This window comes from Furipterus horrens, unplaced genomic scaffold (assembly GCF_987537825.1).
Source record: "Furipterus horrens unplaced genomic scaffold, mFurHor1.1.pri manual_scaffold_11, whole genome shotgun sequence".
Classification (NCBI taxonomy): domain Eukaryota; kingdom Metazoa; phylum Chordata; class Mammalia; order Chiroptera; family Furipteridae; genus Furipterus; species Furipterus horrens.
The window spans coordinates 45,424,330-45,438,341 of record NW_028327181.1 but is presented as its reverse complement, the minus strand read 5'-3'; the positions used below and the strand labels follow the sequence as shown (position 1 = coordinate 45,438,341).

The window sequence follows — 14,012 nt, the reverse complement described above, 5'->3', positions numbered from 1 at the left end:
CACCCAGCTGGTTGGCTGCAGACTGGCTGAGGATGGGACTTGGCTTAGAGCAGCTGCAGAATCCTCATCTGTTACCCATGGCATTTTCATTCCAGGGGGAAAAGAAGGGCCATTGTGAGGGTGTTTGAGGACCACGGTTGCATTTAAAAGCTCCCAAATGCCATGGGCTGGACCCTTGAGAAGCCACTTCCCTGGGACCTGAGGCCCCCCACTGGCCTCCTGTGTGCTGGGTCGTGCCTGCAGAGCAGGAGTCTCCATAAGGGGCAGTCTGGTTAGGACGCATGTGCTGGCTGCAGTTTTAAGAAAGACTCGTGTGGGTTTTCAACCAGGGTCTATAAGGGGGCAGTTATAAATACGTCTGAAGAGCCTATTGCCCTAGAAGGCCTTCCCATGCCATCCAGCCGATGGAATTGTGGGGCCACTGGCCGCATGCTTTGACTCTGAGTTTGTGGTGACACTGGGACTGGCAGACTCAAGTGGACACACCCGTTAGCGCCGGTCATCCTAGTCCAGAAAGGGCTGAAATGGGTCGAACAGGTTACAAGTCAAGCCCATTTAAAGTGGAGAAAAGGGAACCACACGGCAAGGCCAAAAGCACTTCGCTGGGAGTCAAGATACCTCAGATTTGCTCCTGTTCTGCAACGGGCACATCCCTGGGTGGCCCCGCAGTCTTCCTGCAGGGGCTTCTTCACTGGCCGGGGGGCCCGCGGCCACCCTTCCCTACTGCCACAGGGGAAGCTGAGACAAAGCCCAGGGTTGTGATAGCCATGGCAAAATCCCCTTCTAAGTTCCCAAAGCAAATAAACTTCTGCCACACTGACCTTAACTGGTGCTGGACTATCAAGCTATGAGTCAGCAAGGGGCAGGACCCCAAGTCTCCAGGGTACTCAGGGCTTAAGCTTAGAAGGAGAAGATTGGCCCGGTCAAGGTGCCTCCTGGCGCTGACACCGGTAACTCAGGTCAGGTGAGCTGGAAAACCAGAGGCGCCCCACCGGAGTGAGGGATGGAGGGGAGCTTGTGCCCCATCTCCCACTGCACGCCACTGAGGGAGGCGCTGTGCACGCTGTCTGCAGGGAGGCTTTGAAAGGGAAAGGAGTTTGCAACTACGCTGCCTCAAACCTAGAAGCGATCTGGCCGCAGAAAGGGCTGGCTGGCTGCGTGTGCCTCCCTCCGAGCGGATCCAGCGCTCACACCCGCCTGCCTCTGAGCCCTCTACACACACTGACATCTGCCAAGGAAAAGCTCTTTTTTTTAAGAATGAAAAAGAGAAATCTTTTTTCCTTAGTAGAGATTTCCCCCCTTTAATCCTTTCCAAATTCAAAGGTTCTTCAAAGCAGCAGGTGCAAAAGCTCCAGGGCCTCCAGGTGCCCCCAGCCCCCCTGGGGCTGAGCTGGCGAGGGAGGCAGAGCGGCCTGAGGCTCACAGAGGGGAGAGCCTCGGTCTAGTTGCCTGCCTGCTGTGGGCTCCCTGGAGAACAGAAGTGCTTTGCCTGCCATGGTGGGACAAATTAGCATTTATGATGAGCCTTCTCCAAATCTACTGTCCGTCTCCCTCTTGTCTCTGAAAGAAATCGCGCTGTCACGGCAGCCGTCTGTACAGGGGAAGGGGCCGCTCCCACCTCTCGTATCTGAGGAAGACGTTGTTCAGGTCGTCGTTGACGCGCAGCAGCTCCTCCGTGACCTCCTCGTTGGCCACGCGCGAGATGAGCTCCACGACGCGCTGCTGCATGGCCCGGCAGGTCCTGTTCAGCTCCTAGGGGACACACACCGCTGGCCACCTGCTGGCTAGGCTTTCCGTCCCACTCTATTTCCTTCGGGAAAATGCGTACCACTTCTTAGAAGTCACAACAGAACCACGTTCTTGTCCCTAAAGCCAGGTGTGCGTGGGACACAGGGGAGAAGGCCTCCCTCGCTGCCTCCGCTCCCTCCAGAGGAAACAGTTCTTCCTCAGCAGCAGACAAGTGTCCGTACCTACATACCGTTGTGTGTCCCTAAGTACACGTACAAACCATTGCCTTTTCTCAACAGAACGTTCCAGACACCTCTGCCCATCACTTCACACAGACTGTCTCATCCCTTTGTGGCTGTGTTACAATGTGTTGCAACACTCTTCTATTTGGGGGCATTTAGGCTGTGGTCTTTCTTTTTTTGGCCAACCCAGTGAATGCAGCAACGGACATTCATATACGCACATGCTTATGCATGTGTGCCAGCAGCTGTGTGGGATGAGCCCCCAGCAGTGGCACCTCTCGGGGAAAGGGTATGGTCATTTAGAAAATTGACTGATAACAGTACAAGATCCTTCACAAAGATGAGACCTGTTTATTCACCCTCCTAGCAACAGCAGGAGTGTGTCTGATGACACCATTGGGTGCTCAGTGCTGAAGGGTGATGAGCGTCCCAGGCTGGACCCTGTAGGTAAGGGCACGGCAGGGACTAGACAGACATGCCCACCACGGAGGAGGTAGACCAGGGCCAGCCAGACACAGGCCTGGACGCTACTTCTGCCATCACTCCTCCACGGCTGCTCACCTGTGGGGCTCCTTCCCTAAGAGCAGGGGAGGCGGACCATGTGGGCCAGCCCAGAATCACCCAAGTATAGCTGTATTTTTCAAGACACAAGGCACTTAGATTTAGGCAGCTGGGTATAAAAGAGTCTGGTGTTCACCCTAAAGACGTAAAAGCTTTGTTTGGAGATTCTGCGGCTTGCTGAGTCCTTGGGCTCCATCTGTCCGGTTATGGAAACACTGCCCCTGGTCTTGGTCCTGCCCTGTTGCCAGCCCTCTGCACAAGCTAAATGGGGCCGTCAGCCTCACTTGGTCTATAGGGACAGCAGTCCCATGTCTGGGCCTTCTGGGTTTTTCTATGAACATTCTCACTCTTGCTTCACCTAAGATTACCATTCTAGGTTTTGAAGAAGGCAGGATCATCCCTGGAAATAGGAGGGCTTCTAGCAAATCACTCATAACCCCTCTCTCCCTGGCCCTGGCCTGGTGCTTCAGATACTAGCTGCACCCAGGCCAGCCCAGCACAGGTGAGCGCTAACGTGCCCACCAGCAGCAGAAATGCGGAGGAGGGGGCTTCAGAGCTGGGCTGGGTTGAGGGAAAAGGACTAGGCCCTTGTCTCTGAAGTGCCCTGACCCTTGGTCTGCCCAAACCCTCAGCTCCCATCACTGTCCTTGCTCAGCTACCATGGCAACTCCCAGGCCTCCAGCACTCTCTGTGCTGGTTCTTCCCTGGGCAAAGGGGGCAGAGAAACGGTGAAATCTCTGCTGAGGGCCACTGTGGTGGCTTCATGCATGGGGTTGGGGGCACCCCACCCTACGGCAGTGGGCGCCTCTGCTTTTATCCATTTTAAATATTTTGGTTCTCTGTAGTATTTTATTTGTTTGGAAAATGGCAGATGATTTCTGAGCCCTCTGCTAGGTCTAACCCCGGGGAAGAATGAGGCCCAAGGACACGTAGCACAGTAACGTCACGGGCGCCTGGTGTTTGCTGCCTCCCATGGCGGGTGGGGGAACAGCCCTGACCCCACAGGCCGAAGGGCACTCACAGAGGCCACCCTGGGGCTTCTGAACCAGGGACCTCCAGAGAGCCTCTGCAAAGAGGACGTTTTACCATCTCTGAGCTTTAACCTGGTTAGTTATTGTCTTAAATACAATTAAACAGAAAGAAAAAAAGACAAAGAGATCGAAGTCGAGAGGAGGAGCAGAATGTTAAGAATTCTGCCACCACAAACGTCAGTTAGTGGCGCATGGCCTCCCCGGGGTACTCAGCCAGACCATGGCAGGCGCAGTGGGGGACTTCCCTCTGCCCCACCCCCACCCCCACCCCTCCAGACAGAGCAACTCTCCCCCCGCACGCCCACTGGGCAGCAGCTGGGGCAGGGAGTGCTTCAAGGCTGACATGTCAGCACGGGCCTTCTTCTGCATCTGGTTCTCAGCAGAGAGGGACAGCAGCTGGTTACTGTTCTCTGAGCAAAAGCCCTTCGTCTACCAGAACATCTTGTTACAACGTCCTCTCTCTCCTAATGACTCCCAGTGCCCTTATCGTCTCCTCCGGGGACACTCAGGTCCCCACCTCACAAAGCAACCTTTTAATCATCATGATGGGTGTCCCCTGAACCTTCTCCAAGTTCTGAGGAGCATGGAACAAGGTTTCGAAGATCTGCTTCCTAGAGCTGCAAGGAGAAGGGAGGGAGAAGAAATTCTTTGTTGAAAAGAATGAGGGAATAATGAAGTGAAACATGTAGAAACAACTAGATCTCTGCAGAGAAAACACATGGCCCTGGCCATCCAGTCCTTCGTTGAAATGAGATGCAAGAAGGAAGCAGCAAGAGGAGGAGATACCTCCCAATTGCTACTTGAAGAAACAACGTGGGGGGAGGCTTCTTTTCTTATCTGATGGGTGGCCATGGAGGCATGCCGTTCTGGCATCATTGAATTAACTACAAGTTATTAATTGAACACAAAGTTCAAGACACTAACCTGAAAGACAAGGTACCGAATGACAGCATCGGGATCATTAGAGTCCAAAAAGTTTGGCTCCAGGGCTGCAGCTAAGGGGGTGAACTTCAGCAGCCACAGAGGCAGAGCCCTGTATTTCAGGCCCATCCCCACGCACCCCGGAACAGGATGGGGAAGCCATGGTGAGAGAGTGATGACGGGTTTTCAGTGGGCGTCTCCTGCTGAGAACTGCCTGGTCTGCACCACACCACGAGTGGGCTGTGGGCAGTCTCCAAACATTGAAGGACCTACTGTGTGAAAGAGAAATGTGTTTGCTACTGCTGTGCAAGACGACAGACCAGGGTAGCAGCTACAGGGAGACGGACTTGAGCGTGATGTGCTGGTAGTCACCACAGGCACTCTGACTCATGGTGAGTTGCCTGTGTCAGGCAACTGGGCTAGCACGGAACAGACGGCTTCCAACCCCTGCCCGGTGGCAGTGATCACTCCAAGCCCCTAGGGACAGGGGACTTGCCAGCACCACCCATCAGTGGTCGGACCCAGACATGACCCAGGGTCTCCTGCCCTTGCTCTTCCTGCCCTGCTGTGCTGCCTTCCAAAGTCTAACCAACACGCGCGTTTGGAAACGAAGCGCTTCCACGGGCTGACCTGAACAGCCTGCTGCTGGGGAGGTGGAGGAAAACGAGGCAGGCACACTGCTGCCGAGGGAATCAGAGTGCAATGTGGAGCTGGGCAGGTGCCTACAAGGTCTCTCCCAACTCAGAGCCAAGGGTTCCACACGCTGAGATTGCTGGGGTCCCTCTGGGTATTCTGCCTCACCTTCCCCGGGAGTTCCAGCTAAGCTGACAATACAGTGGGGTGGAGAGGCCTCAGCCTTCCTCAACCACAAGTTACCCACCCTGAAGTCCTCAGGCAAACCATGCTCCCCAGAAAGCTTCTCTGCTGCTTGGCAGCGCTGTGGCAAGGCTATAGCTGAAAGTGCTTTGTGACTCGCAGGAAGCCATGGGGACTTAACCTGCCTATAATTATGCTCGGTCACACCAGTGCATCCCAGGGCTGACACCTCCGATTTCCTCCCTTCCCATTTCCTCTACCTCCTACCCAGCAATTTACACTCGAGACGGGAGCAGCTTTTGCTGGCGGGAACATTTGGGCCGGTGACAAGCGTTTACTTCCATGGCCCTGGCCAGCACTGTGGGCTCAAGACAGCTTCTACTCTGAACAATCTGGCTGCCCTCCAACTTGACTGAGGGGTCCTCGGGGCGCATTCTGATCCTGTCACTTCCCAAGCAGACTGTGGCATTTTCCCATGTGGAAGGCTCGCTGTTCAGTCTGGTCTGACCCTTGGGAGACCCTGCCTGGCTGGCTTCTGATTGATGGGGGACAAAGAGGAGGGAAGACGTCAGGAATGCCTGAGAGTGAGGCCGGCAGCCAGGGAGCCGTGTCTGTTCACACCGAGCTGCCTGACTCCTGAATCCTCCACGCTGCAAGGACAGCCTCCCACTGGTGCCCAGAACTGTTCTTGCTCTGCCTGATTTATGAGACAGCAGTGCGGCTGGTAGGCTCAGCGTTGGAACAAAACAGAGGGAAGGAAAACGTCATGGGAAGCAACCTATTTTTGAAAACTGTGAGCTGACGCCAGGAGATTAGGTTCTGTTTGTCTTGGCTGATGGGTTTGTTTTAAAACAGACACACACACATACACACACACACACACACACACACACACACACACACACACTGGCATGCACACACGCAGAGCATTCTTGCTGTCTGGGTCTGCTCTGGCTGTCTGGAAGCAGTGGGCTTTGTCGAGCCGTCGCCCTGCTGCCAGGAGCGCAGTTCTGTCCACTGCAAGCCCCTTGTCAGCAGGAATTCTGATGCTGACACAGCACAGAGCCCTCTCAGTTTCTGCCCTGCTTCCAGGCTGCTCTTAGACCCCAGGGCCTTGGGTAGTGCCTGGAGGAACCCTTGCCACAGGTTGGGAACGGAGGCCGAGGACACAGGGACAGGATGCTGGGTCCCGCAGAGGGTGGCGCGTGGACAGCCGAGGCAAGCCAGGCATGCTGCCGGCACCAGGTGATGTCTGGGAGCCAGGGAGGGGCCAGCAGAGGGCGCGCGCCCCGGCTCTGAGGGCAGCCCGGCAGCCAGCCCGGTTTTGTGGGGACAAGCCGCTCTCCTGCCTCCTGCACTAAGCCGGGAGCTCCTTCAGAAGAGCGACCTTGGCCCATGCCCCTCTGTGCTCCCAGGGTTTGCTGTGTTAGGCCCAGACCAGGCCCCCCTCGCCCCCAGGAGCTGGTGGCTTCGGAGGATAAAGGGGGTACGACAAGAAACAGCGCAGGACCAGGAGCAGCCACTTGGCAGTATGCGTGCCTGAAGGACAGGCCATCAGAACCGAGCCTTCCCAGGCTGCCAGTGTGTGCCAAAGCAGGGCGGGAGGCGTGGCCCTTGGGGGTCAAGACGGACAGCTCTGAGTGCAGACAAGGCAGCGACAGAAGGCATGTCAGGAGGACGCGCCACTTCGCCAGGCCAGTCTGGCTCCTGATTTGTTTACTCAAGTATCTTGCCTCCCACGGAAAAGATCTGGCACTTGGGAGCATCCAGCATCCTTTCTCCACCCCTCAGGAGGCCACTGCTTCTCTGCAAAGGCCACAGTTGTCCGAGATGGGTGTGGTGTGGACCTGGCTGGCCTGGGAAACAGGCTCTAATCTGAGGGCGTCCCGCAGGCCAGCCCTGCCCTGGACCCCTTTCTGCCATGTTTCCAAACCTGCATGGTGTCCCATTAGTGACAGAGCCCCACCCAGGAGCCACCACGTGAGTGGCTCAGCCTGGGAATTCTTGGCGTTCAGGAAAAGAAAAGGAGCTTCAGCTTCATCTCAGTCTCAGGGACAGCTGGGGGAGGGGAGGCTCGAAGGGCTCCTTTGTACAGGAGAGGCTGAAGTCCCGCTGTAAATGTGTGACATTGAATGATGTTGAGGGAGCAAAGCGATATACAGAATCATACATACCATATCATATCATCTCAACTACATTTGAAATAAACAGAAAAAAATCTGAAATAAAATATATCAAAGCATCAGCTGTGGTTATTTGTGGATGCTGGCACTAAAGAAAATTATCATTTTCTCCTTTGAACTTCCTTTTTCTTTAGATGGGCATCTATTCTACAACTGGCCTCTTGCAATCAGGAAAAAGTGTTACAAAGGAAAATAAAACAGAGAGCCTGGTACTGGCTTCTGACTGTTTCTGGGAAGCGCGTGGCCGGTCCTGTGCCCTCTCTCGCTGCCGCCTCCCTGCGCCCAGAGCTCCCCCACTTTAAGGCCCCTCACCTGCAGCAACTCCAGATCGGACGAGTCCTCCTGCCCAGGCACCATTTCTGTTAGCATCTCAGACATGACTTTTGTGTTTCCTCGAACAATGTCCAGTTCGCTCCGCAGCCTGGCGATCTGTTGGGGCCATGAGGAGGAAGGCAGGGGAAGGCGATCGTGACACCTGCCCCTCACAGGGCCACTGTGCGTTAACTGATGAAAACACCCACACAGTGCCAGCACCCACACACACCCTATCCTGCTGTAATGCCCAGAGAGGGGGATTTTGCTCCCTCTTCACTGCATTTGACCCATGGCCACAGTGAAGCCTCTTTGGACTCTCCTTGCCCTTCCCTGAGGTGCAGCTGAGCACTCCTCCCTCCTCTTGCAGGCCCTTCCTTGTCCTGGGCCCAGCCCCTGGTCTACCAGGGTGGCACGCTAGGTCCTGGAAGGCTCCTCGCTGCCCTGGCTCTGCCTGATGGTTGGACGGCCCATGTCCTGCTGGAAGAGGTTTTGGGCCAGGGAGGCCCAGACCTGCAACAGTCAGAAACCACGTGGGCTCTGAGGCCAGCCCCTGCTTGCCTCTGCTATCTTCCCCCAGCGGCAATGCCCACACCCTCTCACCCACCCCAAACCCTTCCCGCTACAGCTCTGGCTGTTGGGAGGTCCCCTCCCGAGGTCCCACACACTGACTGCGAGTCAGCGGAGGGGCAGAGTGGCCACCCCACTTCCAACATGTTCGTCTTTCCTCTGAGCAGAGGGGGACCAGTTGTGCCCACGGGACAGAGCCTAGAGCCAGAAACCCTCTTTCCCAGGATTTCCTTGCAGGCCAGGTCCTGGCCCCTGCAGTTCATGAATCCCCACGTTCCAGCTGTGGGCCTCACTGTCTCTCCCCAGCAGCGCACACGGCACTTGGGTGTGGATTTCCCACAGCGGCCCTTCAGGAGGATAAGAGGAGGGCTTGCTGCCACGTTCTGCTGACTGAAGCCCAGGGACCTGGCCAAAGCCTCGAAGTAAGCCCCCTCCCACCAGCAGAGCACCTAGCTGTGCAGGGCCTGGCATATCACCTACACCAACGAGACAGAGCCACGTGCCCCTCTGTGAGGTGAGGCTCCATGACAAAGGCATTGCCACAGATAGTAAATAAAGATTTTAAAATATAAACATTGCATAGATTTTTTTCAAGTCTGACCAATCCTCAAATTTTAACTAATGGAAATTCTAGAGAGTCACCTGAAGACCAGGCTCCACATCACATCTAAAAAGTCCAATTTGGGGTCAGAGGGCATCAGCTTCTCCTGAAGGCACTCAGGGAAGGCAGGTGGTGTTTGGGATAAAGGCAGGACAAGTGCTTTCTGAAGGCCTCCCTGCCCGGGCCTCAGCCTCCCCAGTCGGACAGGTGCTGTGCTGACTGCATCCCTGGCGGCTGGCACTTCTCACCGGATAAATCTAAGCCTCTCTGCACGACACACAGGCTGTTTACAACTCACATCCAGTCCTATAGTTTCGGCCTCATCTTCTGCCAGTTTCCTCCCCCCGTCGGCCCCTGCACCTGCACCCACCTCCAAACCAACCACCCGCTGCTCCCAGGGCACCACACTCGGTGCGTCTGGACACACCTCTCTGGACAGGCCCTGCTCCAGCTTCAAGGCCTTCAGCGGCCTCCGCACGCTAGGCTGCCTTCCGGGCACTACTCAACTCTGGGCTCTGAGCACATGGGCACAGCCCCTGCCAGCGTGACCAGCCTCCCACCTGAGCCGCATGCGCCTGAGCCCTTGCATCTGCGTGTTGCTGACCCCTGGCACAGCGCCTGGTCTAGGAGGCCTCTGCGCACGTCTCCTGGGAGGGGAGTGAGGGCAGCTGGCTGGCTGGCCTACAGCCCAGGAGGATGCAAGTACCTGCTCTGAATTGGCTGTGATGGGGCCAGTCACACTCAGCGCTGGGGCCTGCGGCGCGGAGTAGGAAGCGGGCGGCGGCGAGGAATAGGAGCCGGCACTCGTCCTCTGCTGCAGCTGGGGCCTGGGCATGGTAGCGGCTGGATCCACTTCAGGGACACTCTGGCAATGACAAAGTCCTCTGTTCATGTGGGCTGCCTGGGCCGCTAGGCCTGGCCCCCCAACCAGGGGCAGCCCTGCCCACCACAGCTGCCTGCAGAGGAGGCGGCCCAGCGCTCCAGCCAACCTGTGAAGCTTGAGGGTGCCTCTGCTCCCAGTCTCTCTACTAGCAGTAGGGCTCCCAATGGCTCCTCCTTCCACTTACCCCACAGCCAAGCAAGGCGACTCTGAGGGCCGCAGTGGGGCACTCTGACAGGGCTGTGGTCATGGTTCCCTATGGGACCACTGAGGGACCCCAGTGGGTGGGGCTGCAATTAAGTTTTGCTGCTCACAAATCCTTATCTGGTACCAGATTACATTTTGGTTTTTATACGTAGGGTAATAAACAGTAATTATGCAACTTACTGAATGTTCTTTGTAATTACAGAAAAACAACATACAAGGGGGTACCCCCCCAAAAAATGGAATCATCTTCTGGAGGGCGGCCCCCTGTAGCACAGGCTTCCCCACCAGGTCAGTGTTCCAGGAACCCCTCTGTGTCAGTGCACCAGCTGGCGTTGTTGTGAGAGGCTGCGTTCAGCTTCAGTGAATTAGTTTTGAAGACTCTTTCAACCCACTTGCCCATTTCATGATGGGTGATTGACAGTGCACCTGCCCACACCGCGCTGGGTGTTCAGCAGTTTTAACCAAAAACGGCATGACCCCTGTGCCTCTCTGACTCTGTCCACCCGATCTCATCCCGAGTGACTTCTTTTGTTTCCCCGGATGAAAGGAGTCCTCAGAGGGACACTTCTGCGGATGTGGAGGAGGTGGAACAACAGCAACAAAGTGGCATCAAAACTGACGAGTCCAAAACCCGTTTGAGCAGTGAAAAAACGCCTCGATAGGTGTGTCGCAACACATGAGAGGACTTGGAAGGGGACTGAAGTTTGAACATGTAAGGGTAAATACACAGTTTCCTACAAATAAATTCCAGTCTTGTTTGGTCTCCCCCTCGTAGTCCTGTGTCATCATCGGAAGGATGGAACAGGTCACGCCTATCCCACAGAGCGCAGGAAGTGGTTTGGAGGGATCATAGTGGAAGCACTGCACTGGAAGGCGCAGCTCCTTGGGCTTCCCTGTGGGCGTGTCCGGGAACCTCCTGAGCATCAGCTGTGCTCACAGAAGAGACCTGCACGGGCACGCTGTCCCACTCACCCCGGTTCAGAGACGGGCAAACAAGGGCCAGCCAGGCAGTGTTCCGGGACAGGACACCTTTCCCAGACCCCGGCACCCCCTGGCTCTCCCCCAGGCCCCCCAGGCCGGGCTGACTCCCAGCCTGTGGAGTGCGCACTGGGGAAGGTGACTGGCTTCACCTGCGTGCTGCAGGAGCTTCAGTGGGAGGCCTCTGACTGGGTCTTCCATGGGCCTTGAAACCCAAGTGTGTCTGGGCTGATGCTGAATGCTCATATCTCAAAATAAATGGATCCTTTTAGATCCACCTGGTCAACTTGTACAGCTGAAAAAGCCAGAAGGTGCTCCTCGCCCAACCTCAGAGATGTGTTCCGCCACTGCACAGCTGACACCAAGGTGCTCTGGCGCTCTCTCTGGCCTCCCCACACCAGACTCTGGGGCCTCTGAAAAGCAGGTGCTAATGACCCTCAGAGAATGGCTTCCCCTAGCAGCCGGCTGCTCTGAGACGATCCCTCTATTATATTCTTCCACAGCAGTATGAAAACTGTGGGGAGACTGCAGCCACTTAATCCCCAGTCAGCCAGCTGTCTCACTCCTGAATTCCCCTTGTTATTAAGAAGAAATGCCCTCGAGCTTTAAGAAGGCGTGATGACAAGCTGAATAACTCAAATGGAGCGGCAGAAGGGCGGTGGCAATGGCTGCGTGCTCTGTAATAGGTCTTTCTAGAAAACGCCAGCTGGGAGCTTACCCGCTGTGGTGTGTGTATGGGAGACAGAGCGTCCAAATCTGCCATCGGAAACTCGACCCCTTTCCTCTTCAGCTCCTCATATATATGCACAACGCCTGTGAGGTCAGGACTGCTTCGGAAGGCATCAGCCCACGCCTGGGAGGACAAGAGGGGCCTGTTAGGGAGCGTTTCTCACCACGGCTGTCACGGTGTCTGAAAACCCCAACAGCCCAGCCACGTGCGAACTCAGAGGCCAGTGCCCTCCTGTGCCCCACTGCAAGCGCCCTGGCCACGCCCACCCTGCACCCTCCTCCTGTCGGCACTGTCACGGTGCCGTGGCAACATCCTGGTTTTTCAGGGGTGCTGTTGAGCATGAACAACAAACCAAACACAGTGCAGCATATGGAGTGTTTCCTTGGAGAAGAGGTTCCGTGGCGCATCCTCAAATGCAGGCGTTTGCCTCCGCGAGGACAGCAGTGCCTGGTGATGCGCAGCTGAAGGGCGTGAGGAGGACACGCCAGGCCACCAGGCCGCGGGCCAGGAGCACCGTGGGCTGCAGTCTGCGCTCTGCAGGGCTCTCATCGGTGCAGGCAGGAGCCGCAGGCAAATTGAGCAGAAAGGAAAAACTGGTGTGTTGCTGAATATCAGGCTAACTCCAGTTTTCCTCAGTCGATGAGAGAACGCTAAATCTGAGACTGCTAGCCCAGCCCGTCCTCTGACAGGCGAGAGGACCGCGGCTCCGCGGCGGAGAGCCCCGGGCTGCCCGCAACATCAACGCACACATAACCACATTGAAAACCCACAGGAGAGCATGATCACTAGGTTCCCTTGCATGAAAACACAGCACAGAGAGGAAAGTACACGTTTTTAAATAGACTGCCATTTATCACTGACTCACAAAATCCTTTATTTTTAAAAAAATTTTATTTATTTAATTTTAGAGAGAGGGGAAGGGAGGGAGAAAGAGAGGGGGAGCAATATCAATATGAGAGAGAAACATCCATCAGTTGCCTCTTCTACACACCCTGACCAAACCCACAACCCAGGCATGTGTCCTGACTGGGAATTGAACCAGCAACCTTGCTTTACGGATGATGCTCAACCATCTGAGCCACACCGGTCAGGGCTCATGAAACCCTAAAAAGTTTTTTTTAAGAAGTCTGCTCCTTGGATGTTACAGAATACATTAAAAGAAAAGGTATAGCCAAATGACTCCCACGAAGTGGGGCCCAGCTCTTGTCACTCTGTCACCATACACCCACCAGAGAAGGCAGAGCCTTTGGTGCCCAGGGTCCTGTTGCTAATTCTGTTGCTGTCTCCAGCATTTAAGTGTCACCCTGGCTCCAGCAATAGCTTCCAACCAATCCTGAGGCAGCCACAGAAACTCTCTTTAACCAGGAGACCCACTTGAACTTAAAAAGGTCAGTTTCCAAGTCTTGTTAATTACAACTGATGCATCTCACTGAATACCAACATACTGTCAGGCTGGCTCCTTTGATCCACTTACTTAGTTTGCATACTCAGGGATTTAACTCCCTAAATCAGCACAAGCCCTTTCGGGTTGGCCAACATTTCCTTCTGGATTCTGCAGAGGGCCAAAGGTGCCTGCTGAGGCCTATCTGGAATACCAGCAGGGGAGCAGCAACAATGGAAGACACGGCCCCCCAACCCAGGGGAGTGACCCTGAACCCCATCTGCCACCAGCTGCTTTGGCGTCAGCCACCTGATTCTAACCCCAGCTGAGTCTTGTGACTCTGGCCCCAAATGCACTAGCACCTTGAGTTCAGGGCCCAACCTTTAGTGCCTCAGACTAGTTTCACAGCCCCGGCCAGATCATGCGGTTGGTTGGAGAGTTGTCCCAATGCGCCAGGGGTTGCAGGTTCCATCTCTGGTCGGGGCACATACAAGAGGCAACTAATGAATACAGGAATGTGTGGAACAACAAATCGATATTTCTTTTTCCCCTCTTCCTCTCTCTAAAATATCAATAAATAAACAATTTTTAAAAAAGATTAGTCTCCCAGCCCACTGCTGGAGGCTGGGGAGAAAAGAGAATTGCAGTTCTCCCTGGAGCTGCGTTTGGCCTCTATCTCTATCGGAGGACAAGCAGGCCAAGGGACTCCCTTTAAATGACCTCACTCTCATCCCAGCTAAATATGAGAGAAGAATTAAGAGTAAAGATCCATCGCTGTTTTCTCCAGCCAGTTGATAATTCTTGGGGCATCTGCCCAAACAACTAGTCAACAGGGCCCCCTTCTATGGTGCCAGGAAGGGAGGGGGAAGAC

General features: G+C 55.3%; 1 protein-coding gene across 9 annotated transcripts in view; it reads right to left on the bottom strand.

Moving 5' to 3' along the window:
• Positions 1-14,012, bottom strand: part of TOM1L2 (target of myb1 like 2 membrane trafficking protein) — a 128,135-nt gene that overhangs the window by 19,044 nt on the left and 95,079 nt on the right. For 7 of the 9 annotated variants that reach the window (XM_090292432.1, XM_090292431.1, XM_090292433.1 and 4 more), the window contains exons 5-8: positions 11,749-11,883; positions 9,672-9,830; positions 7,795-7,911; positions 1,619-1,752 (exon numbers count right to left, since the gene is read on the bottom strand). In XM_090292432.1, the coding sequence (XP_090148558.1) occupies positions 1,619-1,752; positions 7,795-7,911; positions 9,672-9,830; positions 11,749-11,883 (545 nt within the window). The remainder of the gene's footprint in view (positions 1-1,618; positions 1,753-7,794; positions 7,912-9,671; positions 9,831-11,748; positions 11,884-14,012) is intronic. The other 2 variants (XM_090292437.1, XM_090292439.1) reach the window with 1 other exon arrangement.